The sequence below is a fragment of the Saimiri boliviensis genome, chromosome 11 (assembly GCF_048565385.1).
Source record: "Saimiri boliviensis isolate mSaiBol1 chromosome 11, mSaiBol1.pri, whole genome shotgun sequence".
Classification (NCBI taxonomy): Eukaryota; Metazoa; Chordata; class Mammalia; order Primates; family Cebidae; genus Saimiri; species Saimiri boliviensis.
The window spans coordinates 64,582,891-64,608,107 of NC_133459.1; the positions used below are offsets into that span (position 1 = coordinate 64,582,891).

The 25,217-nt window shown below is 39.3% G+C and overlaps 1 protein-coding gene across 4 annotated transcripts in view; it reads left to right on the forward strand.

Annotated features, from left to right (window-relative positions):
- The window catches only part of PDE4B (phosphodiesterase 4B), a 578,613-nt gene that overhangs the window by 431,758 nt on the left and 121,638 nt on the right, over positions 1 to 25,217 (forward strand). For all 4 annotated transcript variants that reach the window (XM_074380971.1, XM_074380970.1, XM_003921453.3 and 1 more), the window contains one exon: positions 20,683 to 20,877. In XM_074380971.1, coding sequence (XP_074237072.1) covers positions 20,683 to 20,877 — 195 coding nt within the window. The remainder of the gene's footprint in view (positions 1 to 20,682; positions 20,878 to 25,217) is intronic.

Sequence of the window (25,217 nt, forward strand, 5' to 3'; positions counted from 1 at the left end):
TGCTGGAAAATGAGGCAGTGGATGGAGGGGTGCATGGGATAACCACAAGTCTTTTTTAAAAAATATCTTTTTAAGGTACAAATGACGTGCCAAAAATGCCCTTTTTAAAATGTACAATTCAGACACATATACATTCATGAAACTATCACTACATTTAAGACAGTAAATATAGCCATCAAACCCAAAAGTTTCTCTTGGCAACCCCTCCCACCTCTCCCTAAGGCCACCACTTCCACCCCCGCTCCTCCCTAGGAAATTACATATCTCCTTTCTGTCACCATTGATTCATTTTATGTTCTAGAATTCTATAAATGGAATTATACAGTATGTATTCCATTTATCAGACTTACTTCACTCAGCACAATTAGTTTAGGATTCATCCATGTTGCTGCAGGTGTCAGTAGTGCATTCTTTTTTATTGCTAAATGATATTCCACTATGGATATATGACAATTTGTTTATCCATTCACCTGTTACATTTGTATTGTTTCCAGTTTTTTTTTTACTATGCCAATGATGCAATAAATATTTTGCATAGACTATTATATCATCTATTAATAAAGATTATTTTACTTCTTCCTTTTCAGTATAGATGCTTTCATATTTTTGTCTTCCCTATTGCACTAGGTAAAACCTCCAATAAAATTTTGAGTAGAAGTGGTAAGAACAGGCATTCATGCCTTGTTGCTAATTTTATGGAGAAATAATTCAGTTTTTTATCTGAAAGAATAATGTTAGCTGAAGATTTTCACAGATGCCATTTACCTGGTTGATTGATATGTATATCAACAAATGATAGCTAGCAAATGACAGTGCTTCACATATATATGAGTGTGTGTGTGTGTGTGTGTGTGTGTGTGTGTATGCATGTATAAAGAATGGATGTTGAACTTTGTCAAATGCTTTTTTCTTCACCTAAACAGATTAAATGTATTAGATTATATGTATGTTGGTTTTTCAGTCTCTTAATGTGGAGAACTACATTGATTTATTTTTTTGTGTTATAACAACCTTGCATTCCTTGGATACACCCTACCTTACTCCCTACTTAATCATAAGGTGTCATCCTTTTCATATATTATTAGATTTGATTCGATGTAATTTTGTTAAGAATTGTTCCATGTATGTTTATGGAGTTTTTTGTTTGTTTGTTTGTTTGTTTGTTTGTTTGTTTGTTTTTGAGACAGAGTCTTGCTCTGTCATCAGGCTGGAGTACAGTGGTGCAATCTCGGCTCACTGCAACCTCCACCTCCAGGGTTCAAGTGATTCTTCTGCCTCAGCCTCCCAAGTAGCTGGGACTGCAGGCACACACCACCATTCTCAGCTAATTTTTGTGTATGTAGTAGAGATGTGGTTTCACCACGTTGGCCAGTATGGTCTCGATCTCTTGATCTTGTGATCCACCTGCCTCAGCCTCCCAAAGTGCTGGGATTATAAGCATGAGCCAGCACACCCAGCCTATGGGGATATTATTCTTTTGAGTGATTGTCTTTGATTTTGATATCAGAGAAATCATGACCTTATACAATGAGTTGAGAAATATTCCTACCTCTCCCATTTTCTAAAATGATGTTTAGGGAAGGATAATTTTTAAAATATTTTGGGCAGAAGTCACCTGTGAAATTATCCAGGCATGCAGTTTTCTTTATGGAAATGTTTTTAACTTTAAAATTCAATTTCTGTAACAGATACATACCTAATTGTGTTATTTCTTTCTTCTTGAGTGAATTTTGGCAGATTGTGTTTTATAAGGAATTCATCCACTTTATTGAAGTTGTCAAAAGTATTGGCCTAATTTTTTTTTTTTGAGATGGACTCTTTTGCTCTGTCACCCACACTGGAGCGCAATGGTGTGATCTCGGCTCACTGCTAACGTTGCCTCCGAGGTGCAAGCGATTCTCCTGCCTCAGTCTCCCAAGTAGCTGGGATTACAGGCACCTGCCACCATGCCTGGCTAATTTTTGTATTTCAATAGAGAGGGGGTTTCACTACATTGGCCAGTCTGGCCTCAAACTTCCTACCTCACGTGATCTGCCCGCCTTGGCCTCCCAAAGTTCTGGGATTACAGACGTGAGCCACTGTACCCAGCCTGGCATAAATTTGTTTATGATTCTTTGTTATCTTTATAATATCTTTAGAGTCTCTCCTAATATCTCCTCTCTCGTTCTTTTGGTAACTTGTGTCTCTTCTTTTTTTTTTTCTGCTAAGTCTGAGTGGAGATTTGTCAATTTTATTACTCAAAAATCGGTTTTGGCTTCATTGATCTCTCTTTCTCTCTTTTATTTGCACTCTATCTTTATTTTTTCCCTTCTGCTCCCTTTGTGATTTATTTGCTTCTTCTTAAGCTAGAAACTAAAGTCATTTTTAAATTTTTAAAATAAAGATATTTTAGTGCTATAGATTTCCCTGAAATTGCTGCTTTAGCTGCATCCTACAAATTTTAACATATAATGTTTTGATTTTCATTCAGTTCAAGCTCCTTTTAATTTCTCTTTTTATTATGTCTTTGGCTCATGTGTTATTTACACTGTGTTTAGGATTCCAAATACTTGGGGCTTTACCAGAAATCTTTCTGGTTTTGATTTCTAGTTTAATTCCATTCTGATCAGAAGATAAACTTTGTATGACTTCAATTTTTTTTAAATGTTTAGAGACTTATTTTATAGACTAGAATGTCAGCTATGTTGGTGATGTTTCATGCGCACTTGAGAAGAATGTCTATTCAGCTATTGTTAGGTGTAGTGTTCTATCATTGTCAATTAGTTAAATTGAGGGTGTTGTTCAAGCCTTCTATATCCTTACTGGGTTTTGGTATATTTGTTCCATTCAATTATTGAAGCTATAATTGTGTATTTTTCTGTTTCTTTTTTCAGTTTTATCAGCTTTTGCCTCATGCAGTTTGAAACTCTATTATTAGGTACAGAAATATTAAGAATTGTCATATTCTCTTTAAGAACTGACTCTTTCATCATTATGAAATCATCCTTTTTATTCCCGGTAATATAGACATCCTAGATTTATGCTGATTAGTGTTATCATAGTTTATCTTTCTCATTCTTTTCCTTTTAAACTGTTTGTGTCTTTATATTTAAAGTGGTCTATTATAAGCGACATGTAGTCAGGTCATGCTTTTTTAATCCATCTTGAAAATGTCTTCCTGTTAAATGTGATGTTTAGACCATTTACATTTAAAGGTAATATTACCATGCTCAGGTTTAAATCTACCATATTGCTCTTTGTTTTCTATTTGTCTTATCTGTTCTATTGGAAAAAAGAAAAGTTTAGACAGATTACATTTAACAGAGTTTAATTGAGCAAAGGTTTTTTTCAGAATCGGGCAGCCCTCGGACCAGAACAGTTTCAGAGAGTACCACTCCACAATGTGGGACAGTAGCATTTATTAAGAGAAAACAATAGTAATGTACAGAAACAGCTTGATTAGTATGATTAGTTGGCCCTCTGTGAGTGAGGCTCGGCTGCTGTGGTTGGCTGAGCTCAGCTATTTGTTACAGAAGTATAAGCCTAAGTTAAGCTTTCAGTTAGTTTATATCCTAAAAAGTACAGAGGAAGCTTCAGGCTAAATTTAGCAGTTCATTCTATGCTTTTCCTCTTTTTCTTCTTCTTTTTGGATAGTTGTTTTTATTTTCTTTGTTCTTCATTTTCTTTGTTAGCTTATTAGGTATAGCTCTTCATTTTTTAAATTTTAATAGGTACTTCAGGATTTACAGAATAAATCCTAGTTATCACAGTCTGCCTTCAAGCTATGTTCTACCACTTTAAGAATCTTCAGAATATACTTCTGTTTCCCCCTTCTTTGCCTTTGTACTCTTGTCATATAGTTTACTTCTACATATGTTATGAACTTCACAGTACATTGTTATTATGTGTGCCTTTCAATCACTTATCTTTTAAAGAGATTTTAATAATAAGAAAAAATGTTTATTCCTTGTATAGAACCAGATTTCCATCTGGTATCATTTTCCTTCTGCCTGAAGGATTTTTAACATTTCAGGTTTGCTGGAGATGATGAATTCCTTCAGCTTTCGTATGTTTGATGAAAGTCTTTTTACTAGTTATATTTTTGGTTTGTGTGTTTGTTTGTTTTTGATATAAATCTTTACAGCTTGATTGTTTGCTCATGTGCAACATGGAAAATGATCATGCAAGAAAAAGCAGATGTATGCAGAAGAGTGGACCATAGGTAGATGAGGGAGGGCAGGGTTTAGGACAGAGGAGTTGGCTTCTCATAAAATCACAGAAATGTATTTATAGTAGCAAGAAGAAAGTCAGAATAGATGTTTACACATGTCAGTTGATTGATCCGTTAATGGACCCACCAAACTGGGTTTAAATCCATGATGTTCCATTTAATAACAAAGTGGTTGTCAGCAAGTTATTTAAACCCTTTGAATTGGAGTTTTCACGTCTATAAAATCAAGTTCCTTCCTTCCTCACGAAATGATTAGAGCAATGAAATGAGGTAATGTATACCAAATGTACAGCACACAGCCTGGCACATTGTACCCACTCAATACCTGTGAGAAAAAACTACATAGCTTTTCTGTGCTTTACTGCCTAAGTACAAGTGAAAAGACTCTGAAATACCATTTTTCCACTTCTACTTTCTCTGCTTCCCCTTCTTTCACCTCTCCTCCCTTCCCAAAAGAACATATTTAAAATCCAAATGCCAAGCTGTCTGCAGGTGCCGTGTTCAAGACTGGTAACATTTGGAAGCCAGATGTTAACTGACATAAACACTATTAAGTGCTTTGTAGACTGGAGGCTGAGGCATTGATTTCCAATTTTATGATTATTATTTGAATTTACAGCAAACCATACTGCCATTCCTTCCACCTCTCTACCTCCACCAAAAAGAAAATATATGGCCTATTCATTCTCAAGAGAATGTAAATTGTTTTTAAAAATACAAAGTTCTAGAAATGTTAAGTAATGCTATTTCACAAATCTGGAACTGAAAATGCACCCTTGGTGTGCACCTCAACACCTCCCTGGAGCTCTCCCTGAAAGGTCGAAGACTTGTGAAATTTGATCTGAAAGCCAGTCTCATTTTCTGAAATAAACCCAGAGTAATAATGACAAAAGTGCTTCAAACCTGGGACAAGTTTTTACGTCAACTTATATTTTAAATCTGAGTTTCCTTAGACTTGGTGTGGGAGCTGGCCCAATGGCAATAAATAAATAGCCTTTCTCTGAGTAAAGAAATACTTAGTAAAAACAAGTTGGGTCTGCTGTGAACCACGGAGGTTATTGTTGGTGTTTAATGCACTCACACAGTCAATTAATTCATTCATTAATCTATTGAGCAGACATTTGTTCATAACCTGCAGGATGTCCCAGGAAAGTGCCAGGCACTAGTCAATATACTGTTAAGTGCAACAGATGGCCCTTGTGGGGCTTAGAGTTGTATGACAGAGGAAGGCAATAAAAGGGAAAAAAAGACAAATGAATATAGCAAAAAGCTTTAATAGGTACTATGAAGGGGACCTACTTGAATAATGGGTTAATGAAGGAACTTTTTAGATGACTTAAACTGAAGCTTAAAGAATGAGAAGAAGGCAGCCATCCAGAGAGTAGAGGAGAAAACAAACAGAAAGACCAACATTTATTCATTCATTCACTCGACAAATATTTATTTAGCACTTTTTACCAGCCAAGAACTGTTCAAAGCAAAGCAGATATACCAGGAAGAGAAACACACACGTACAAAATTGCTGAATTGAGAAAGGATTTGGCATGTTCTAGAACAGAAAGAAAGCCCCTGAGGCTGATCACACTGAGCAGGGGGCAGTGTGGTATTGGATGAGGATGGCGGGGTGGCAAGGGCTAGATTATGTGAACATTTGTGATCCATGGTAAGGAGCTTGGATTTTATCCTACAGGCAATGACATGATTTATTTTTGTGTTAAAAGATTGCTCTTGAGCCGAGTGAGCACAGTGGCTCACGCCGGTAATCCCAGCGCTTTGGGAGGCTGAAGCGGATGGATAATCTGAGGTCAGGAGTTGGAAACCAACCTGACCAACATGATGAAACCCCATCTCTACAATACAAAAATTAGCTGCTGTGTTGGTAGGCGCCTGTAATCCTAGCTACTTGGGAGGCTGAAGCAGGAGAATCACTTGAACCCAGGAGGTGGAGGTTGCGCAGAGCCAAGATAATGCCACTACACTCCAGCCTGGGGGACAGGGTGAGGACGAAAAAAAAAAAAAAAGATTTCTCTTGTTATATGGAGAAGGTTTGGAGGATGGGGTGTGGGCAGTGGAAGTGGAGAGATCCATGGGTGGCTATTCCAGTTCAGATGAGAGAGATTAATGCCCTGAAACCATGGTGGCAACAGAGATACATAGAACTGTATAGTTTGGATATATGATGGATAGGACTTGTTGGTCAACTGAAAAGGAGAAGGAGATTGAGAAAGGAAGTAAAATCATGGATGATTATGTTCTGTACAACTGAGTAGATGGTGGCTCTGTTTACTACGATGAGGGAGAATGAGTAAGTGGTTGGGAGCAGGGAATGAAAACTAGGGGGAGGGGAGGTTAGGATAAAGGTTAATCTAAAGTTTCCTAGCCAAGTCTTGAAGAATTAAATAAATCCAAAAATCTAATTCATTAAGTCATGTGGTTACTATGGCCCCATCACTGGAATATATAAACAGAAGCTAAATGACCAGTTAACTGCAATATTTTAGATAGGGATTTCAAATGGATATCTGGAACTGATTTTCAAATGGTATGTGAGAACTTATAAAAGAAAGCAGCAATTTATTAAGGCCATCATTACTTTAGTAAGAGCTAGTTTTCCCAGATCAATCTCATTTCTCTAATTGATCTTGAGCTACTGGAAGCTGGCGCCATATTTTTGAATAAAAATCTTTATTAATAGATTGTCTTATTGCAGAGCTACTTCACTTATGAATTAAAGCATTTATACTTTAGTAATAAAACGTTTAACTATCTCTTATGATAATTTTGTTTTTAAATGGAGAATGTAGCCTGGAAATATTGAGCTAGTAGAATATTTTGTAAACTCAAAGTGCGCACTGGGGCAGAATCAACACAAAGTCATCCCCTTTCCCTGGCCCTTTATAATGTCTACATACAAAGCTCACCCCCACACAAAATTATTCTCTTTTAGAGGACCCTTGCCTTTCCTGAGAATTAATGTCCTATAAAAAGTAGTTATTACTGTTAAAAGTTGTAACATCCTTTAGTGGTTTTAGTAGATATAAGTTTGAAAGTGAATCTGTGAAATTTCAGCCATAATTAAAAAACATAAAGAAACATATACTAAGAATAAGAGGGCAAAGGTCATGTCGACGGTGTGCCCCACCCCCGTGTGCCTAAGTTCTCATGCGACTTCCACTTCTGCCCTTTTGGCTCTCTGAGCAGCACCGTGGCAGTCGGCAAGAACAAGCACCATACAAAAGGCGGCAAAAGGGAGCCAAGAATAAAGTAATTGATCCATTTTCTAAGAAAGATTGGTATGATGTGAAAGCACCTGCTATGTTCAATATAAGAAACATTGGAAAGACCCTAGTCACCAGGACCCAAGGAACCAAAATTGCATCTGATGGCCTCAAGGGTTGAGTGTTTGAAGTTAGTCTTGCTGATTTGCAGAATGATGAAGTTGCATTTAGGAAATTCAAGCTGATTACTGAAGCTGTTCAGGACAAAAACTGCCCGACTAACGTCCATGGCATGGATCTTACCAATGTGTTCCATGGTCAAAAAATGGCAGACAGTAATTGAAGCTCATGTTGATGTCAAGACTACCGATGGTTATTTGCTTCATCTGTTCTGTGTTGGTTTTACTAAAAAACGCAGGAATCAGATACTCAACACCAACAGATCTGCCAAATCCAGAAGAAGATGATGGAAATCATGACCCAAGAAGTACAGGCAAATGACTTGAAAGAAGTGGCCAGTAAGTTGATTCCAGACAGCATTGGAAAAGACATAGAAAAGGCTTACCAATCTATTTATCCTCTCCATGATGTCTTCATTAGAAAAGTAAAAATGCTGAAGAAGCCCAAGTTTGAATTGGAAAAACTCATGGAGCTTCATGCTGAAGGCAGTAGTTCTGGAAAAGCCACTGGGGATGAGACAGCTGCTAAAGTTGAATGAACTGATGGATATGAACCACTAGTTCAGGAATCTGTTTAAAGTTCAAACTTCTAATAGTGGCAAATAAAAAGTCTCATTTGTGAAAGAAAAAAAGAAACATACACTTTATAATTCCTGTTTCTGAAAAGATTTTTTTACCTGGAAATAGATGGACAGAGCATTTTGTAAGGTTGCTGGAAGTAATACTCCTATATTTATGAAGAGGGAATGTTTATATATGGTCTTGTTCTCCTTGTGCATTAAATAGTATGATATAGGAACAACGCAATGTGAAACTACTGAAGAATCACACTAAGGTATACTCCTAAGCATTTGAAATAAAACTTTTTAAAAAATGATACTTATCTTACAATTTCGGTAGAAAAACTAGGTGTTGATATTGTTTTTTGGCTGTTCACCCATTTCTTTAGTGAATTGTTTACAACCCAAAAAAGAATCTCAATCAATAAGTAAAATAACTTGCAAAATATATTTATCATCAAAATTGAAGTTTTCTAACAAAGGCATGGAGAGGTACTTGTGTCATTTCCATCTCTCACCCCATTAGTACCCAAGGATGCGAATGATTGCTGCTGTGTATGGTCATTGGCCCTCTCCTTTGGGTGTGGAGCCCTATGGAAGGCATTCTAGCCCCTCCCTGCAGGTGGCATTTGGTAGCACGTCCCCAGTTCTTCTTTATGGAGCTAGCTTTTAGGGGTTAATTAGAGTAGAGGGCAAGAGATGGGTCCCTTGACCTCAAACCATTCATTCATTCATTTCTTTATTCATCAGACATGATAGGCAGGGCCTTTAGCACTTGGGTTAAAAGTAAGAAAAAGATTCAAACCTAAGTATCATTTGACTCAATTCTTCAGTCAAAAGAAGTACAGAAATGAAGATAGAAAAGAACTCAAGGGCAAGTTTTACCACCACCTCTATCTGATCTCAACTCAAACGACACCACCTGAGAAAGGTGGATGGTGTCTCCTGGTGAAGTGCAATGGGCAACCTATTTGGCTGGATACAGTGGACCTGCTGACTACCCAAACTAAAGAAACAGTATTCTGTCTGTCTCTATCACACTATTATGTTTTATTTTCTTCATAGTATTTCTCACTGTCTGAAACTATCTTGCTTTCCTATTTGTTGGCTATCTTTCCCCCAGGGACCTTGTTTCATACACTGCTGTATTCTTAGGTGGAAAACAGCGCCTTGTTTCACAGTGGGTGCTTGCTAAATATTTGTTGAGTAAATGAATGCTCATCACCATTAACATAAAACCACACTTGAGAACCAACATTTTTTCTATCTCCAAAATGTCTGTGAGTTGTCTAATCTTAAGGGGTACCTCAGAGATCTACCCCACAGCTTCATTTCAGTGGGCAAAGAATGAGGTGTTTGGGGCAGGATACAGGGAGTCCCTGTTTCATTTCAGTTAGTTTCCCCACAGAGCTGGAAGTAGAAGCCAGATCCCTAGAATCTCAGAGCTCTTCAGCATTCCTGTGCTACCTCTGGTTAAGCCTTTTTGTGGGGAGAGCAGTTTGGATTACTGCCCTGAATGTAATTTTCAAAGCCCCTGGGAAGAAGAGAAAGTAGTGGAAGCTGCATCTAGACTTCAGATGAGCTGAACATCAGAGTTCTTCTTCCTAGTCTATGGAAGGGAAGTCATAGACTTTGGAACTGAATTCTTAGGGCATAACTGTAATATTTTACTATAGCTGTGGCCAGAGGAGTTCTGCTTGCCTTCAGCTAAAACATAGACTCTCTAACAGGCTAGCTGTGTTTTGCACAGCTTAGTTCTTCATTAGAAATTAGGACTGGCTGCAGCCTGCAATGATGAATTATAGAAATATTTGTCATTGTCATTGTGGGTAAAAACGTGTACCTGTTAAACTTCTCGGCTATAAGGATCACACAGTACATTTAAGGTGATGGTCAATATAATCACTTAAGTAAATGGATAAATAGTTATTTGTTTTTATTAAAATGATAAACAAGTATTTGAAGATGCTAGTTTCTTTTTCTTTCTTTCTTTTTTTTTTTTTGAGACAGAGTCTCACTCTGTCGCCCGGGCAGGGATACAATGGTGCATCTTGTGTCGTTGCAATCTCTGCCTTCTGGATTCAAGCGATTCTTCTGCCTCAGCCTCCCAAGTAGCTGCGATTACAGTTAGTTTCTGAGTACAAATGAGGAGACTATATTCCAACAGAACTTTAAAGAAACAGCATTTTTATTTATTTATTTATTTTTTTTTATCGCTTTTTAGGTTTTGGGGTACATGTGATGAACATGCAAGATTGTTGCATAGGTACACACTTGGCAGTGTGGTTTGCTGCCTTCCGTCCCCTCACCTGTATCTGTCATTTCTCCCCATGCTATCTCTTCCCACCTCCCCACCCCCCCGCCGCTCCCCCATTTACTCCCAACGGACCCCAGTGTGTAGTGCTCCCCTCCCTGTGTCCATGTGTTCTCATTGTTCAACACCCACCTATGAGTGAGAATATATGGTGTTTGATTTTCTGCTCTTCTGTCAGTTTGCTGAGAATGATGGTTTCCAGGTTCATCCATGTCCCTATAAAGGACGTGAACTCATCGTTTTTGATGGCTGCGTAATATTCCATGGTGTATATGTACCACATTTTCCCTATCCAGTCTATCATCGTTGGGCATTTGGGTTGGTTCCAGGTCTTTGCTATTGTAAACAGTGCTGCAATGAACATTTGTGTGCACGTGTCCTTGTAGTAGAATGATTTATAATCCTTTGGATATATACCCAGTAATGGGATTGCTGGGTCAAATGGGATTTCTATTTTTAGGTCCTTGAGGAATCGCCACACTGTCTTCCACAGTGGTTGAATTAATTTACATTCCCACCAACAGTGTAAAAGTGTTCCTATTTCTCCACATCCTCTCCAGCATCTGTTGTTTCCCGATTTTTTAATGATCGCCATTCTAACTGGTGTGAGATGGTATCTCAATGTGGTTTTGATTTGCATTTCTCTGATGACCAGTGATGATGAGCATTTTTTCATTTGTTTGTTGGCCTCCTGTATGTCTTCTTTTGTAAAGTGTCTGTTCATATCCTTCGCCCATTTTTGAATAGGCTTGTTTGTTTTTTTCTTGTAGATCTGCTTTAGTTCTTTGTAAATTCTGGATATCAGCCCCTTGTCAGATGGGTAGGCTGCAAAAATTTTTTCCCATTCTGTTGGTTGCCGATTCACTCTACTGACTGTTTCTTTTGCCGTGCAGAAGCTGTGGAGTTTGATTAAGTCCCATTTGTCTATTTTGGCTTTTGTTGCCATTGCTTTTGGCGTTTTGGTCATGAAGTCCTTGCCTACACCTATGTCCTGAATGGTTTTGCCTAGATTTTCTTCTAGGGTTTTTATGGTGTTAGGTCTGATGTTTAAGTCTTTAATCCATCTGGAGTTAATTTTGGTGTAAGGTGTCAGGAAGGGGTCCTGTTTCTGCTTTCTGCACATGGCTAGCCAGTTTTCCCAACACCATTTATTAAACAGGGAGTCCTTTCCCCATTGCTTGTTTTTGTCAGGTTTGTCGAAGATCAGATGGTTGTGGGTATGTTGTATTTCCTGTGAGGCCTCTGTTCTGTTCCATTGGTCTATATCTCTGTTTTGGTACCAGTACCATGCTGTTTTGACTACTGTAGCCTTGTAGTATAGTTTGAAGTCCGGTAGTGTGATGCCTCCTGCTTTGTTCTTTTTGCTTAGAATTGACTTGGCTATGCGGACTCTCTTTTGGTTCCATATGAAGTTTAAGGTGTTTTTTTCCAGTTCTGTGAAGAAGGTCATTGGTAGCTTGATGGGAATAGCATTGAATCTGTAGATTACTTTGGGCAGTATGGCCATTTTCACGATGTTGATTCTTCCTAACCATGAACATGGAATGTTTCTCCATCTGTTTGTATCCTCTCTTATTTCGTTGAGCAATGGCTTGTAGTTCTCCTTGAAGAGGTCCTTTACGTTCCTTGTTACTTGTATTCCTAGGTACTTTATTCTCTTTGTAGCAATTGTGAATGGCAGTTCGTTCTTGATTTGGCTCTCTTGAAGTCTATTACTGGTGTATAGGAATGCTTGTGATTTTTGCACATTGATTTTGTATCCTGAGACTTTGCTGAAGTTGTTTATCAGTTTCAGGAGATTTGGGGCTGAGATGATGGGGTCTTCCAGATATACAATCATGTCATCTGCAAATAGAGACAATTTGATTTCCTCCTTTCCAATTTGGATACCCTTTATTTCTTTTTCTTGCCTGATTGCTCTGGCTAGAACTTCCAGTACTATATTGAATAGGAGTGGTGAGAGAGGGCACCCTTGTCTAGTGCCAGATTTCAAAGGGAATGCTTCCAGTTTTTGCCCATTCAGTATGATATTGGCTGTTGGTTTGTCGTAAATAGCTTTTATTGTTTTGAGATACGTTCCGTCAATACCTAGTTTATTGAGGGTTTTTAGCATAAAGGGTTGTTGAATTTTGTCAAAAGCCTTCTCTGCATCAATCGAGATAATCATGTGGTTTTTGTCTTTGGTTCTGTTTATGTGGTGAATTACGTTTATGGACTTGCGTATGTTGAACCAGCCTTGCATCCCCGGGATGAATCCTACTTGATCATGGTGGATGAGCTTTTTGATATGCTGTTGCAATCGGTTTGCCAGTATTTTATTGAAGATTTTTGCATCTATGTTCATCGTGGATATTGGCCTGAAATTTTCTTTTCTTGTTGAGTCTCTGCCGGGTTTTGGTATCAGGATGATGTTTGTCTCGTAAAATGATTTGGGAAGGATTCCCTCTTTTTGGATTGTCTGGAATAGTTTCAGAAGGAATGGTATCAGCTCCTCCTTGTATGTCTGGTAGAATTCAGCTGTGAACCCATCTGGACCTGGGCTTTTTTTGGGTGGTAGGCTCTTTATTGCTGCCTCGACTTCAGACCATGTTATTGGTCTATTCAGGGTTTCGGCTTCTTCCAGGTTTAGGCTTGGGAGGATGCAGGTGTCCAGGAATTTATCCATTTCTTCCAGGTTTACTAATTTATGTGCATAGAGTTGTTTGTAATAATCTCTGATGATGGTTTGGATTTCTGTGGAATCTGTGGTGATATCCCCTTTATCGTTTTTTATTGCATCAAATTGGTTATTCTCTCTTTTCTTTTTTATTAATCTGGCTAGTGGTCTGTCTATTTTGTTGATCTTTTCAAAAAAACAGCTCCTGGATTTATTGATTTTTTGAAGAGTTTTTTGTGTCTCTATTTCCTTCAGTTCTGTTCTGATCTTAGTTATTTCCTGTCTTCTGCTAGGTTTTGAGTTTTTTTGATCTTGCTCCTCTAGCTCTTTCAATTTTGATGATAGGGTGTCAATTTTAGCTCTCTCCTTTCTTCTCATGTGGGCACTCATTGCTATATATTTTCCTCTAGAGACTGCTTTAAATGTGTCCCAGAGATTCTGGTATGTTGTGTCTTCGTTCTCATTGGTTTCGAAGAACATCTTTATTTCTGCCTTCATTTCATTGTTTATCCAGTCAACATTCAAGAGCAAGTTGTTCAGTTTCCATGAAGCTGTGCGGTTCTGAGTTAGTTTCTGCATTCTGAGTTCTAACTCGATTGCACTGTGGTCTGAGAGACTGTTTGTTATGATTTCTGTTCTTTTGCATTTGCTGAGGAGGGATTTATTGCCAATTATGTGGTCAATTTTAGAGTAGGTGTGATGTGGTGCTGAGAAGAATGTATATTCTGTGGATTTGGGGTGGAGAGTTCTGTAAATGTCTATTAGGTTTGCTTGTTCCAGGTCTGTATTCAGATCCTGGATATCCTTGTTGATTTTCTGTCTGGATGATCTGTCTAATATTGACAATGGGGTGTTAAAGTCTCCCACTATTATTGTGTGGGAGTCTAAGTCTCTTTGTAAGTCATTAAGAACTTGCCTTATGTATCTGGGTGCTCCTGTATTGGGTGCGTATATATTTAGGATCGTTAGCTCTTCTTGTTGCAGTGATCCTTTTACCATTATGTAATGTCCTTCTTTGTCTCTTTTGATCTTTGTTGCTTTAAAGTCTACTTTATCAGAGATGAGAATTGCAACTCCTGCCTTTTTTTGCTCTCCATTTGCTTGGTAGATCTTCCTCCATCCCTTTATTTTGAGCCTTTGTGTATCCTAGCATGTAAGATCGGTTTCCTGGATACAGCACACTGATGGGTTTTGGCTTATTATCCAATTTGCCAGTCTGTGTCTTTTGATTGGGGCATTTAGTCCATTGACATTTAGGGATAGTATTGTTATGTGTGAATTTGATGCTGTCATTTTGATGCTACCTGGCTGTTTTGTTGGTTAGTTGATGCAGCTTCTTGATTGTGTTGATGCTCTTTTACCATTTGGTGTGTTTTTGGATTGGCTGGTACTGGTTGTTCCTTTATATGTGTAGAGCCTCTTTCAGGAGTTCTTGTAGAGCAGGTTTGGTGGTGATGAAATCTCTGAGTGCTTGCTTGTTCACAAAGGATTTTATTTTTCCTTCACTTATGAAGCTTAGTTTGGCTGGATAGGAGATTCTGGGTTGAAAGTTCTTTTCTTTAAGGATGTTGAATATTGGCCCCCAATCTCTTCTGGCTTGTAGGGTTTCTGCTGAGAGATCTGCTGTGAGTCTAATGGGCTTCCCTTTGTGGGTAACCCGACCTTTCTCTCTGGCTGCCCTTAGCTTTTCTCTTTCATTTCAGCCCTGGTGAATCTGACGATTATGTGCCTTGGGGTTGCCCTTCTTGAGGAATATCTTTGTGGTGTTCTCTGTATTTCCTGGATTTGAATGAAACAGCATTTTTTTTTATGACTACACTTCCCTCCACAAAACACACACTCTATGCAGAAACATACAGCTTATTATGAATGTAACACTTTCCATAAGCAAAAACGCCTGAGATGGAGTTCCTGGGATACTGCAGGGAGGGTGGGGAAAGAAGAACCCGGTGGCTGACTCCCTTTAGAAACTCCACTGGGGTCATCACCTGCCAGAGGTTTCAATCCAAATGAAACTGTCTTTGTCAGATGTGAGATAAAACTATGAGATCTTTGCATTCATTTAACAAATATTTCTTATGTGCCTTTTGGTGTGATAGTCAGCTCTAGGCCCTGGGAATACAAAACCGAATGAAAGTTTAATTCCTGCTTCAAGGTCACAGTCTGGTGGAATGAGAGAGAGAAGTAAATGGAGGAGTACAGTCTAGCATGGCAGATCCTGAGATCAAGGAGTCTGAGGGGACATCGGAGGGGTCAGGGCACAGATTGGAAGGTGTAATGAAAAGAGGTCACCGCTCACGATTTTTCAATTGAAGCTTCACATTTTGGAGCCTCCATTTTCTCTTCTTTGAAATGGGGCAAAGAGATTAGCCTGCCAGCGTTGTGATAATTCAAGATATAGAAGAGACTCAGTAAGTAATTTTTAAGGGAAAAAAAAAAAAAAGCAGAATTGAGACAGCAAGAGCTCTCTCCCAAAAGGCAGTGCAACATTCTGTGGACCTGTGGATTTAAACCTCTTTTGTGGCATTCACAGTCTTTCTAGCGGGTTATTTGTTAGAATACCAAAGAAGCTCACCTAGAGAATGACTAAGTTGTGAAAGAAAAATCTCCGTTGGTTTGGAAATGAATTATTTCTAGGATGTTTCTCCGTGAGTCTTTGTTACAGAAATTGGAGTTTGAGCAGGTAATTGGTGATCGGGAAACAACCACCCTGGGGACAATTGCAGGCAATTCTGTGACCACTTGGCTTAACTTGAATTCTTGGAAGTAGAGCTTCTCTTAGGTTAATCAAAGGTTTCATGGTACACCTTGTGGCTCTTTTCTTTATTCCTGATTTTTCCTCCCAGGCTTGTGAATAAGGCTTCAGTTATGTTTCTCCCGCCAAGACTGCCAGCCGCCCCACCTGCTGAGCTTGAAGGCGGAGGCTTGCAGCCTGAGGACAGTGTGACAGTCTGCTGCCATCTGCTGGCTCGTGCGTCAGCAGCTCCAGCCTGGCTTTGTGAGGATTCCCCAGGAATGGAAACCACCAGGAGAATAACTGTGGGGCAGAGAACGTTCCTGCTTATATTGAAAAACAAAGAGATGAGAGGATGGCAGACAGAAGCCGATATAAGAAGGCTTGTTCCCTCCTGGGAGTTTGTGTGAAGATGTGACCATCTCAAACAGCAAGCCAGTGATATTTCTATACAGATGTGTTTTGCTCAGGGAGAATACAGCAGTGCTTTCTTAAAAAATTATTTTATTTAGATCACTGTCTCACAAGGCCAAATAAATAAATTAATGTCACATCTCTATAGATTCATTTAAAGAAAACAGCAGAAACGCAATGCAGTGGGGTCTGAGGTGGGTATAGGAAGGCAGAGAGGGGAGGGACTGGAGAAACGTTTCACAGTAAGTTCCAGTATATTTTAGTTGGTTCTGTCCACATTTTGGAGACCTGCTATTTACAGGCTCTGCCCCAGATGCCTGGGATCCAAAAATAGTAATACTCAGTAATATTGAGTCCCTTCTGGCTTGGTGATAACAATGTATTGGGGAGCAGTACAGAATTAAAATAAAATAGAGAATTAAAATAGAAGTCCAAGTACTGTGATAAAGTACTATAGTAAAGGAATCTAGGGGAGCACAGAAGAGGAGCGTGTATCAAGATCAAACTAGACTGCAGTGTCAGAGAGGTCGTGCTAGGGGAGATGGCATGAAGTGAATTTTGAAGATACTGGCTTGATGGAGACCATGATGGGAAAGACATTCTAATTATGGAAAGCGCCGCTTCTGATACAGCCCATCACCTACCATCACTGCCTGCAGGAGCTGAGAACACTAGACACAAAGCAAGAGAAGGCTGTTAAAATATTAGGTCTCAGATGAGCAATTGGTTCAGTCCAGGGATATTGGCAGAGGCAGGGAGAAGCAGGCAGATCCAAGTGAGCAGGCAGCACAAATCGTCCTGAAGGGCAGACAGCGAGCTCGGAGGGATCTCTGGTCCCAGGGAAAAGGCCACTTTCAATGCCATTTCTATAGGTTGGATATGAGCCACCCCTTCCAGACAGGTATAAGTCACAATCAAATATTCAGAAACTTGTGTGTAACTTCCTCTCTTAATGTATCTGAAACTTCCGTGTGACCTCATTTAAATGTTGAAGTAGCTACAAGCTCAAAGGTATCAACTGCAACATTATTCAGAATTGCAAATATGAAAAGCAAGAGTAGAGAAAATTCTTGAGAAAACTGTGATACAGCAACTGAATGAAGCAGCTCATGGAAAATGCTAATTCTGAAAACTATAGCACACATCAAATACTTGTGAAAAACATCAAGATTCAAACCTGCAGAAAAAAAAAATTCAGAATAGAAAAAAACAAACTACTAGTAATGATACTGTTCTTTTCTCTATTGTCTATGTTTTCTATAATATTCTTCTATTTATTTTATAATGATTTTTTAAAATATATAATAGCCTCAAGGTGAAATGTGTGTCCTGATGAAGGCACAGGCAAAAATTACCCTAAACAAATAATGGTCCTATTTATGTTTTTGTTTCTGCTACTGTAGATTTCATTTTCTTCCTAATTGTATTTCAGTGTGTGTGGTATATTCATTTTGCTTATTAAGCCTGTCCTCAGTCTTCCCCTTGCCCACACCCCTTCTCACTCCCTGGATCTGTGGGACGTATTGTGATGTCTGCCTGCTAATTTTGCTGTGACTGGGGCTGGTGTCTGGTCGGTGATTCATGTTTGTTCCAAAGCTGTATATCTGTGTTGGTTGCTTTGAAGCAGTGCCCCAGGGAATATGAAAGGCCATTTGTCTCCCTAAGACTGCTTCTCTGCTTCTTTGCATCAGAGACTTCTTCCCTGGCTTCTTTTAAATTCCAGCAAGCTCTCCTGTGAGTTTAAGTAGGGTAAGAAGGAAAGAAAACAAAAGCAAAGAGAAGCAACATGGAGAGAGCTGTGGAGTTAGGGTCTTACCTTAGTTTATCTGGCAGAAGTGAACTTCTTGGATTCTAATAGTAGGGACAGAATGCCTGTGACTTTCACTTTAAGAGTAATGCTTTGTGTACTTACCCTCTGCCCACTAGGAATGCCTTTAGCAAAAAAGAAGGCAGGATGAGCCGTGGTGGAAACCCTCAATGGAAAGAGTTCTGAGAGCTCGGTGGGCATACCCACTTGGCACCTCCTCTAAGATTTTAGCACAGATATACACAGCAGTGGTATTCATAATATTTAATGGCTGGCACTGCATGAGCACTGACAAATTAATGGACACAGACACAGTGCTTTCAGACACCAGTCCTTTAGTTACTGAATCACTGGGAAGTCCAGCTGATCCTGGAGGGCCTGGAGCAGTGGCTGGATGCTAAACTGTTTAAAAAGTATGTTAGTGTTTTAATATCCAGATGTACAGATACATACCAGATGAATAACAACATGAATACATGAAATTTCTAAACTCAGACCCACCATTAAGCTTTGTGTAATCCCCCCTGTTACTTTTTAAGAATCTACATACTTTGCCATTAAAAAGTTTCAGAGCCCATGACCCAGTGGTTCTATGGGATTTAGGTGGCACATAAGAAAGCTCTTATCCACAAAGGGGCTCTATTTTGCCATCAGCTACTGCAGGTCTCACCTAAGAAGTGTTCGCAAGTCACTTCTTTATATTTTTGCTTGCTGCAATGTATGTGACTAACAGCAGAGTTCTGCCAGGCAGGCTGGCACACAGGCTGGTAGTATGAGCGCCTGCCCACCTGCCTGTCTACCTGCAGTCTTTGAAAGGCAGCCCCATCCCAGATTGTTAGCCTACTGAGAAATTCCATCTGTAGTACCTTGAAAGACCATACACATATTGGATTGTTGTAGCTTTTCCTTGGCCTTTCACTCAGATGTTATCACTTGCTGCTTCTTATCAGGCACCTGGAGTTTGTGGGTTGTCCAAAAGCAGCTTCTCAGGATGGTCTCTGGGGAAGCATTATAACCCTACCTTCTGTCATTTCTTGTCCTCATATTTCAAGGAAACCTACAGCTTCAGGGTAATTTGCCACCTCCCTGTTTTCATTTAAGATAGAAGCCAAGGTTGCTTATAGTCTAACCAACTCTTTATGTACCAAATTCTTTTGGTTGTACACGGAGGCTACAGGGGAATTTCATTCAGTTATTCATTGGGCCATTCAGGAGCTATGTCATTAGGAAAGTCTGAGATTGTAAAGAAATTAGTTTGGAAAACATGAGTCTTCTAATTCTGCTCTACGAGTTACTAGCCTATGACTTTGAGCAAGGTATTTACATCTTGCTAAGCCTCATTTACCCCAAATGTAGACTGGGATCACTTTATATACTTCATAGGGTTGTTAGGATTAAATGGGATAATGTATTGGGAAGCACTTTGTAAAGTGAAGAAATATTAGCAAAATGTACCCAAATGGAGCAGGTTGTAAGAACTAGTGAAAGGCAAGAACCAAGAATGTAGACATAAATTACGGCAGCTGAATTAGTATACAAGAAGTTCACTGCTGTGGTCTGATTTGGAAGAGAGCATTCTCAGCCCCATATCTTTTGTTCAACATCTCTCTTCAAAGCTTTAGCTTGGGAGCAGTGAGAGTTTTGGAGAAACACTAGGGAATAGGGTTACTGTCAATTTGAGGCTAAGATAAATTGTGTGTGCAGGGAAAAATGCATATGTAATGATAAAGGAGAATGTGAGAAGGGCACAGTGCCCAGGGAAATACCAGGAGTGGGGATACAGAAAACAAGAGACAAAATCTCTACTGCTCCCATCTGTGTGTTTGTTGATTAGAGCTTGTTCAAGCCATTCTGGGCTTGAGGGCGCCTTTCTAGAGTGAGGAAGACTGATGAGAAACCTCATGGCACTCTTCTGCGGGAGCCAGTGAATGCACCCTCCCCCAGAGACAAAGCTCTGCAGCCTTGGAGACTAATTTGGTGTTATCAGATTAATTAAGTCATTTTCTGTGGTTAAATTTGCAGATGAATATTAAATCTCAGGTTGGGCCTCCCATCTAATCAGCCAGCGGAGGTTGTCAGGATGACACTTTGTTCCTGAAATATTTAGAAATATGTGTATTGTATATTTAATGAGACTGTGATATTTATTCACGACAGGAAGAAGTCTTACAGCCAGGAAGCCTTATTCATGTGATTGTTCAGTGTCTGACACCTAGAGCTGTGCTGAATTCCCCTCTAGAGTTGCTTATTATCACCAAGTTCTTGTATGGGTGACACCAATGCTTAATTTGTCAAAGTTGCTCCTGTCACTGAAAGGCCATGGAGTTTGCTCCTGGGTGCAAGTTCTGGCTCCATTATTTGCTAATGGTGGGCATGGGTAAATAACTGAACTTCCTTGAGACTCAGTTTCCTATACATAAAATGAGAACAATGATTGCAACTCCAAGCTGTTTTGAGGATTAAAACGGTACATACAGTTTTATGTAAAATGCTTAGCATATAGTACCTGCGACACATTGGTTCTCAGTGTATCCTATGTGTCCTCCTCCACAGTCATCGTGTGACCAGACTTTCCTGCTTTCTCTTTAAGCTTTGATGTGGAAAATGGCCCTTCCCCAGGTCGGAGTCCACTGGATCCCCAGGCCAGCTCTTCCTCTGGGCTGGTACTTCACACCACCTTTCCTGGGCACAGCCAGCGCAGAGAGTCATTTCTCTACAGATCAGACAGTGACTATGACTTGTCACCAAAGGCGATGTCGAGAAACTCTTCGCTTCCAAGTGAGCAGTAAGTACAGGCTCTGTCTGGCTTCCAGTCTCACACTTACCTCATCTCTAGCCTTGTCACAGTGGCAGCAGCAATAGTTCCCCTTTAATCCACGGGAAGGATGGAGGAAGAACATGAATATGAGCAGGAGTGACATGATGACCATTTTAAGGACATTAATGCTCCACAGCATGAGGAATAGGCAGCTGGATGTTAAAAAGGGTGTTAAAAAAAACCCAGGCACAGTGTTCAGTTTACATGTTAGTGATGCCTTCAAACATTTTTTATTTTGCTTCATTTCCTGAATCGCTGAGTCATTTACAACATGAGAACCTTAACACATTTTATACCTCACACTTGAATTTTCAGCTGCATACGCAGTTTTCATGAGGCTCCAGCAAAGAAGAAAAATGGTGCCTGGTTACATGCGTGCTGTCTCAGTGGCCTTTGCTTGGTGACTTTAATAAGCTGCCATTTGGCCACATGCCTGTGTCCCTTCTCTGGAACCTTAACACAATGCCCACTTGTTGCCTGGCTCCTTGGTAAGACACAGCACACTCCACCACACTATGAAGCACAGCTGATATTTCTGTTTTGCCGCTATTAATTGTATATTTCTTAATTTTTATTTAAAGAACAAGGACTAGGTTGTGTCATCCATTTATTAAATTTCCAAAACCAAATAAAATTGGAAACTGGAATTCATGCCTTAAAAGGTTTCTGGGCACAGATACAATGGTTTTTAATATTATATGTCATAAAAGTATCAGTAGTTCCCTAAAGTCTCCAGTTTGGAAAATTCCACTGGATTCTCTACTGCTCTTGAAAAGGAAGTCAAAAAGTTTCACCCTCTTGTGAAAGGAGCAGGGGGCATTTTGAAGCTACCAGCAAAAAAAAAATATTCCTCATGGCATTTCCGCCAGCACATTTTTATAGAAGCACCCCTGCCCTAAAATATCTCAATCATTGTGTGGGCACAAATTCATTTTTCAGTCATTTGGCAAATATTTACTGATTCTCTCCTATGTGCCATACATTGTGCCAATCTCTGGTGATAGAAGACAAACAAAACAGTGTAAAAATTACAGATGAGCTAAAAGCATATCTCATTCTCAGCTAAATAGGAAAGATAAGAGAGACACACACACATACACACATAACAGAGTGGAAGGACATTAACGTTTAATGAGCACTTCCTGTGGAGCTGAATTCATGTCCTACGTTATCTCTGTTCATCTTCACAGCACCCCTGTCAGGTAGGTGCCCTTATTATCCCCACTCTACAGATGATGAAACTGGGATTTTAAGAGATTGGGAAACTTGTCCCTATCCCATGACTGTATATCATGCTGTGTCCCATGATGTAGCTAAAGATGATCATATTAAAAACTTTTGGAATCTTTCCATCCATGTTCTTCAGTTTACGAAGTGGCATCTCTACCGCTAGGTAGAAAACAAGTGACTGCAGAGTAGAGGTGTCTGAAGCTGGAGGATAGGTAGATAGCCAGCCATTTTGCTGCAGATCTTGTAGAATCCAAGGCATTTCTGACAAAAGTTTGGATGGGGGTCTTTGAATGCTAAGGTATTGGGAATTCTTTCCTTCACCAAGATAAACACGTTTCTAGGCTTTATCGTAGGGGAGCGTAGGTCATGTGGTGAACTCAAAGTAGATAGAGCTTAATTCACATTGTATTTTGCAGGGGAAAGACTAGCTTTGAAATCTTTTCATTCCCCAAACTAATTCCCTGGAGAAGAGTTCTCTAGACTCAAGCCAAGAGGCATAAAGATCCTTCAGAGTCTCCCCAGAAAATCTACCCCAATTCCAGCTTAACTCTTGTGTTTCATTATTTGAAATAAAAAGTTACAGAAATGTTAAACTTGAAGAGTCCTTAAAGATCACAATCCAACTCAGTCTGCAGCAGTCAAAACAGAGATACAATTCTAAATGACTCTCCATCCAGCATCCTTGTTACTAGTAGTTTACTCTCCTTTCAACTTTACTGGTCAGTAAAATTTCCCCCTGTATCTTTAGAACCTAAATTTTCCAACTTCAAATGTAGGCAAGTAAAAATTACATATGTAAATTATCTAATATCATTCTCACTTTGTAAAGAGAAGGACTTAGATAAAAAGTAGCATGGGTACAATTTCATAATAAAAAACAGCCTTTCCCAAGAAAACACAGTTGGTAACATAATACCACCCTACCAAAAATAGTTATAACAGGATATAGTAAAATATTTGTGTGAATAAAAATAGCACAAGATTTTGTTTTTCAAATATTTCAGTAGCACAGAAAAAAAACTTCCATATATTTATCAGTTTTGGAGTTTATATTTCACAACACACTGAGAAGTAGAGTTTGAATAATATCAAGCTTCTTCTAGTAATTTAATTTTATGTCGGCAAGTCCAGTTTCACACCAGTATCTGAATCTGAACTAAAGTAATGCTCTTAAAGCTATTTCACCTGATTATTAACCCTTTAAGATAAATTGAAACAGAGGAGCAGCACCCCTAAGCTTCTCACTCCTTTTCTTGCCTTCTACACATAGATCCAGGAAGAAGAAAGATGATAATAGACCAAGAGTCTAGATGTGAAGGCCATTGGGTGGGGACTGCAGGATGGTCCTTGCTCACAAGGTCCTCATATTCAGCACAGAGCTGTCATGAATTTTGTATGAAAGGTGGAAAACTCTCCATAATTCCACTGCATTAAATCCTAGTAATAAAGGAAATACTAGTAATAAAGGAAATTTTAAATTTTTCTCATCTGAACTTTTTCAGAAAAGTAAGAGAAAATATAATCAGGGGGGAATGAGTGAAAAGATATTACGAGTAAAAAGGCGAACAAGAAAAAATACAAGTGGCTTTAACTTTGAGCAATGAAGGAGAGATCAGAATGAGGCTTTATAGTAAAGTAAAGCAAGATCACCCTTGGATCCCAAAAGGAAATTTCAGATGCTTTCCTAGATGTGGCAATAGTTTGTTGGTTTCTGTTCAGTTCCTGTGTTGTAGTCATACCAAACGTAATGCCTTCATATACTGAGGTACAGATTGCCTCATGGGAACATAAAGTACAGGAAACTTACCAGGCCAGTTTTATTGCTGAAAACTGTGGTAGGAACCACCATGGACAGGATGGAGTTTTGATTATCCACCTGCAAAGCCACAGGAAAGGACACTCCATGTTTTTTTCATTTGGTCATCCCATTTTGCAAAGCTTTACATAGACAAGAAGCTTTTGAAAGCCACCATTTACATGTGGACTAAGTGGTCTCTAGAGAGATCTGTCAAGGGAAATGAGACATAAGAACCAAGAGGAAAAGCAGAAATAACAACCCACTTAAATTTAAAACCTGTTTATCGATAGACCACCAAAAAGTGCAGTGTAGTTTCTAAGACTTGAGTTAAACTTACAGCCATCACATTTGCTAGCACCATGGCTTTTAAAACATTGAATTGATTTTATTATTTCTAAATTATCTGAAAATAAAAGCACACAATTATAGAGTATTGTCTGTATGCTATGTGTTAAAGTGCTTTACATTTTTTTTTTTTTGAGGCAGAGTCTCACTCTGTCGCCCAGGCTAGAGTGCAATGGCGCGATCTTGGCTCACTGCAACCTCTGCCTCCTGGGTTCAGGTGATTCTCCTGCCTCGACCTCCTGAGTAGCTGGGATTACAGGCACGTGCCACCATGCCTGGCTAATTTTTCTGTAATTTTTAGTAGACATGGGGTTTCACCATCTTGGCCAGGCTGGCCTTGAACGCCTGTCCTCGTGATCCACCCGCCTTGGCCTCCCAAAGTGCTGGGATGACAGGCATGAACCACCGCACCAGCATTACATATGTTAATTCATTTAACCTCCATATCCCCAACGTGGTAGGTACTATAACTTTCTTGTTTTAAAGATGAGGGCATTGGGGCACAGAGAAGTTAAATGACTTCACCAATAATGGGAACAAGGCTTGAACCCAAGGAGTCTAGATAGTAAACTAAATGGATATCCAATATGTAAATAGACTCTAAATGAGGCTGAAAAATAAAAAAAATAATAATGCTATGGATCTCTGTTCTGCCTACCTTTCCAGCTGTTAAGAAGATCGTTTTCATTCTCTCTTTTGATAAACACATAAATTTAGGAACTTCACTAACAAGTAAGACAGTTTCTGTGTCTTCAAGGTTACTAAAAGATTAGTAGGCCAATAGGCAGTTTTAGTAGCTTCAGGTAAGAGCAGGCATAGAGAGCTATGCACTGGTTTGAAAGGTCTGGCCAGGCACAGAGAGCAGCCCACTTTGAGGAGGTTCCAGCTCAGCTAGAGCAGTCAGGCAGGCAGAAAGACATGCAGGAGGTGAGGT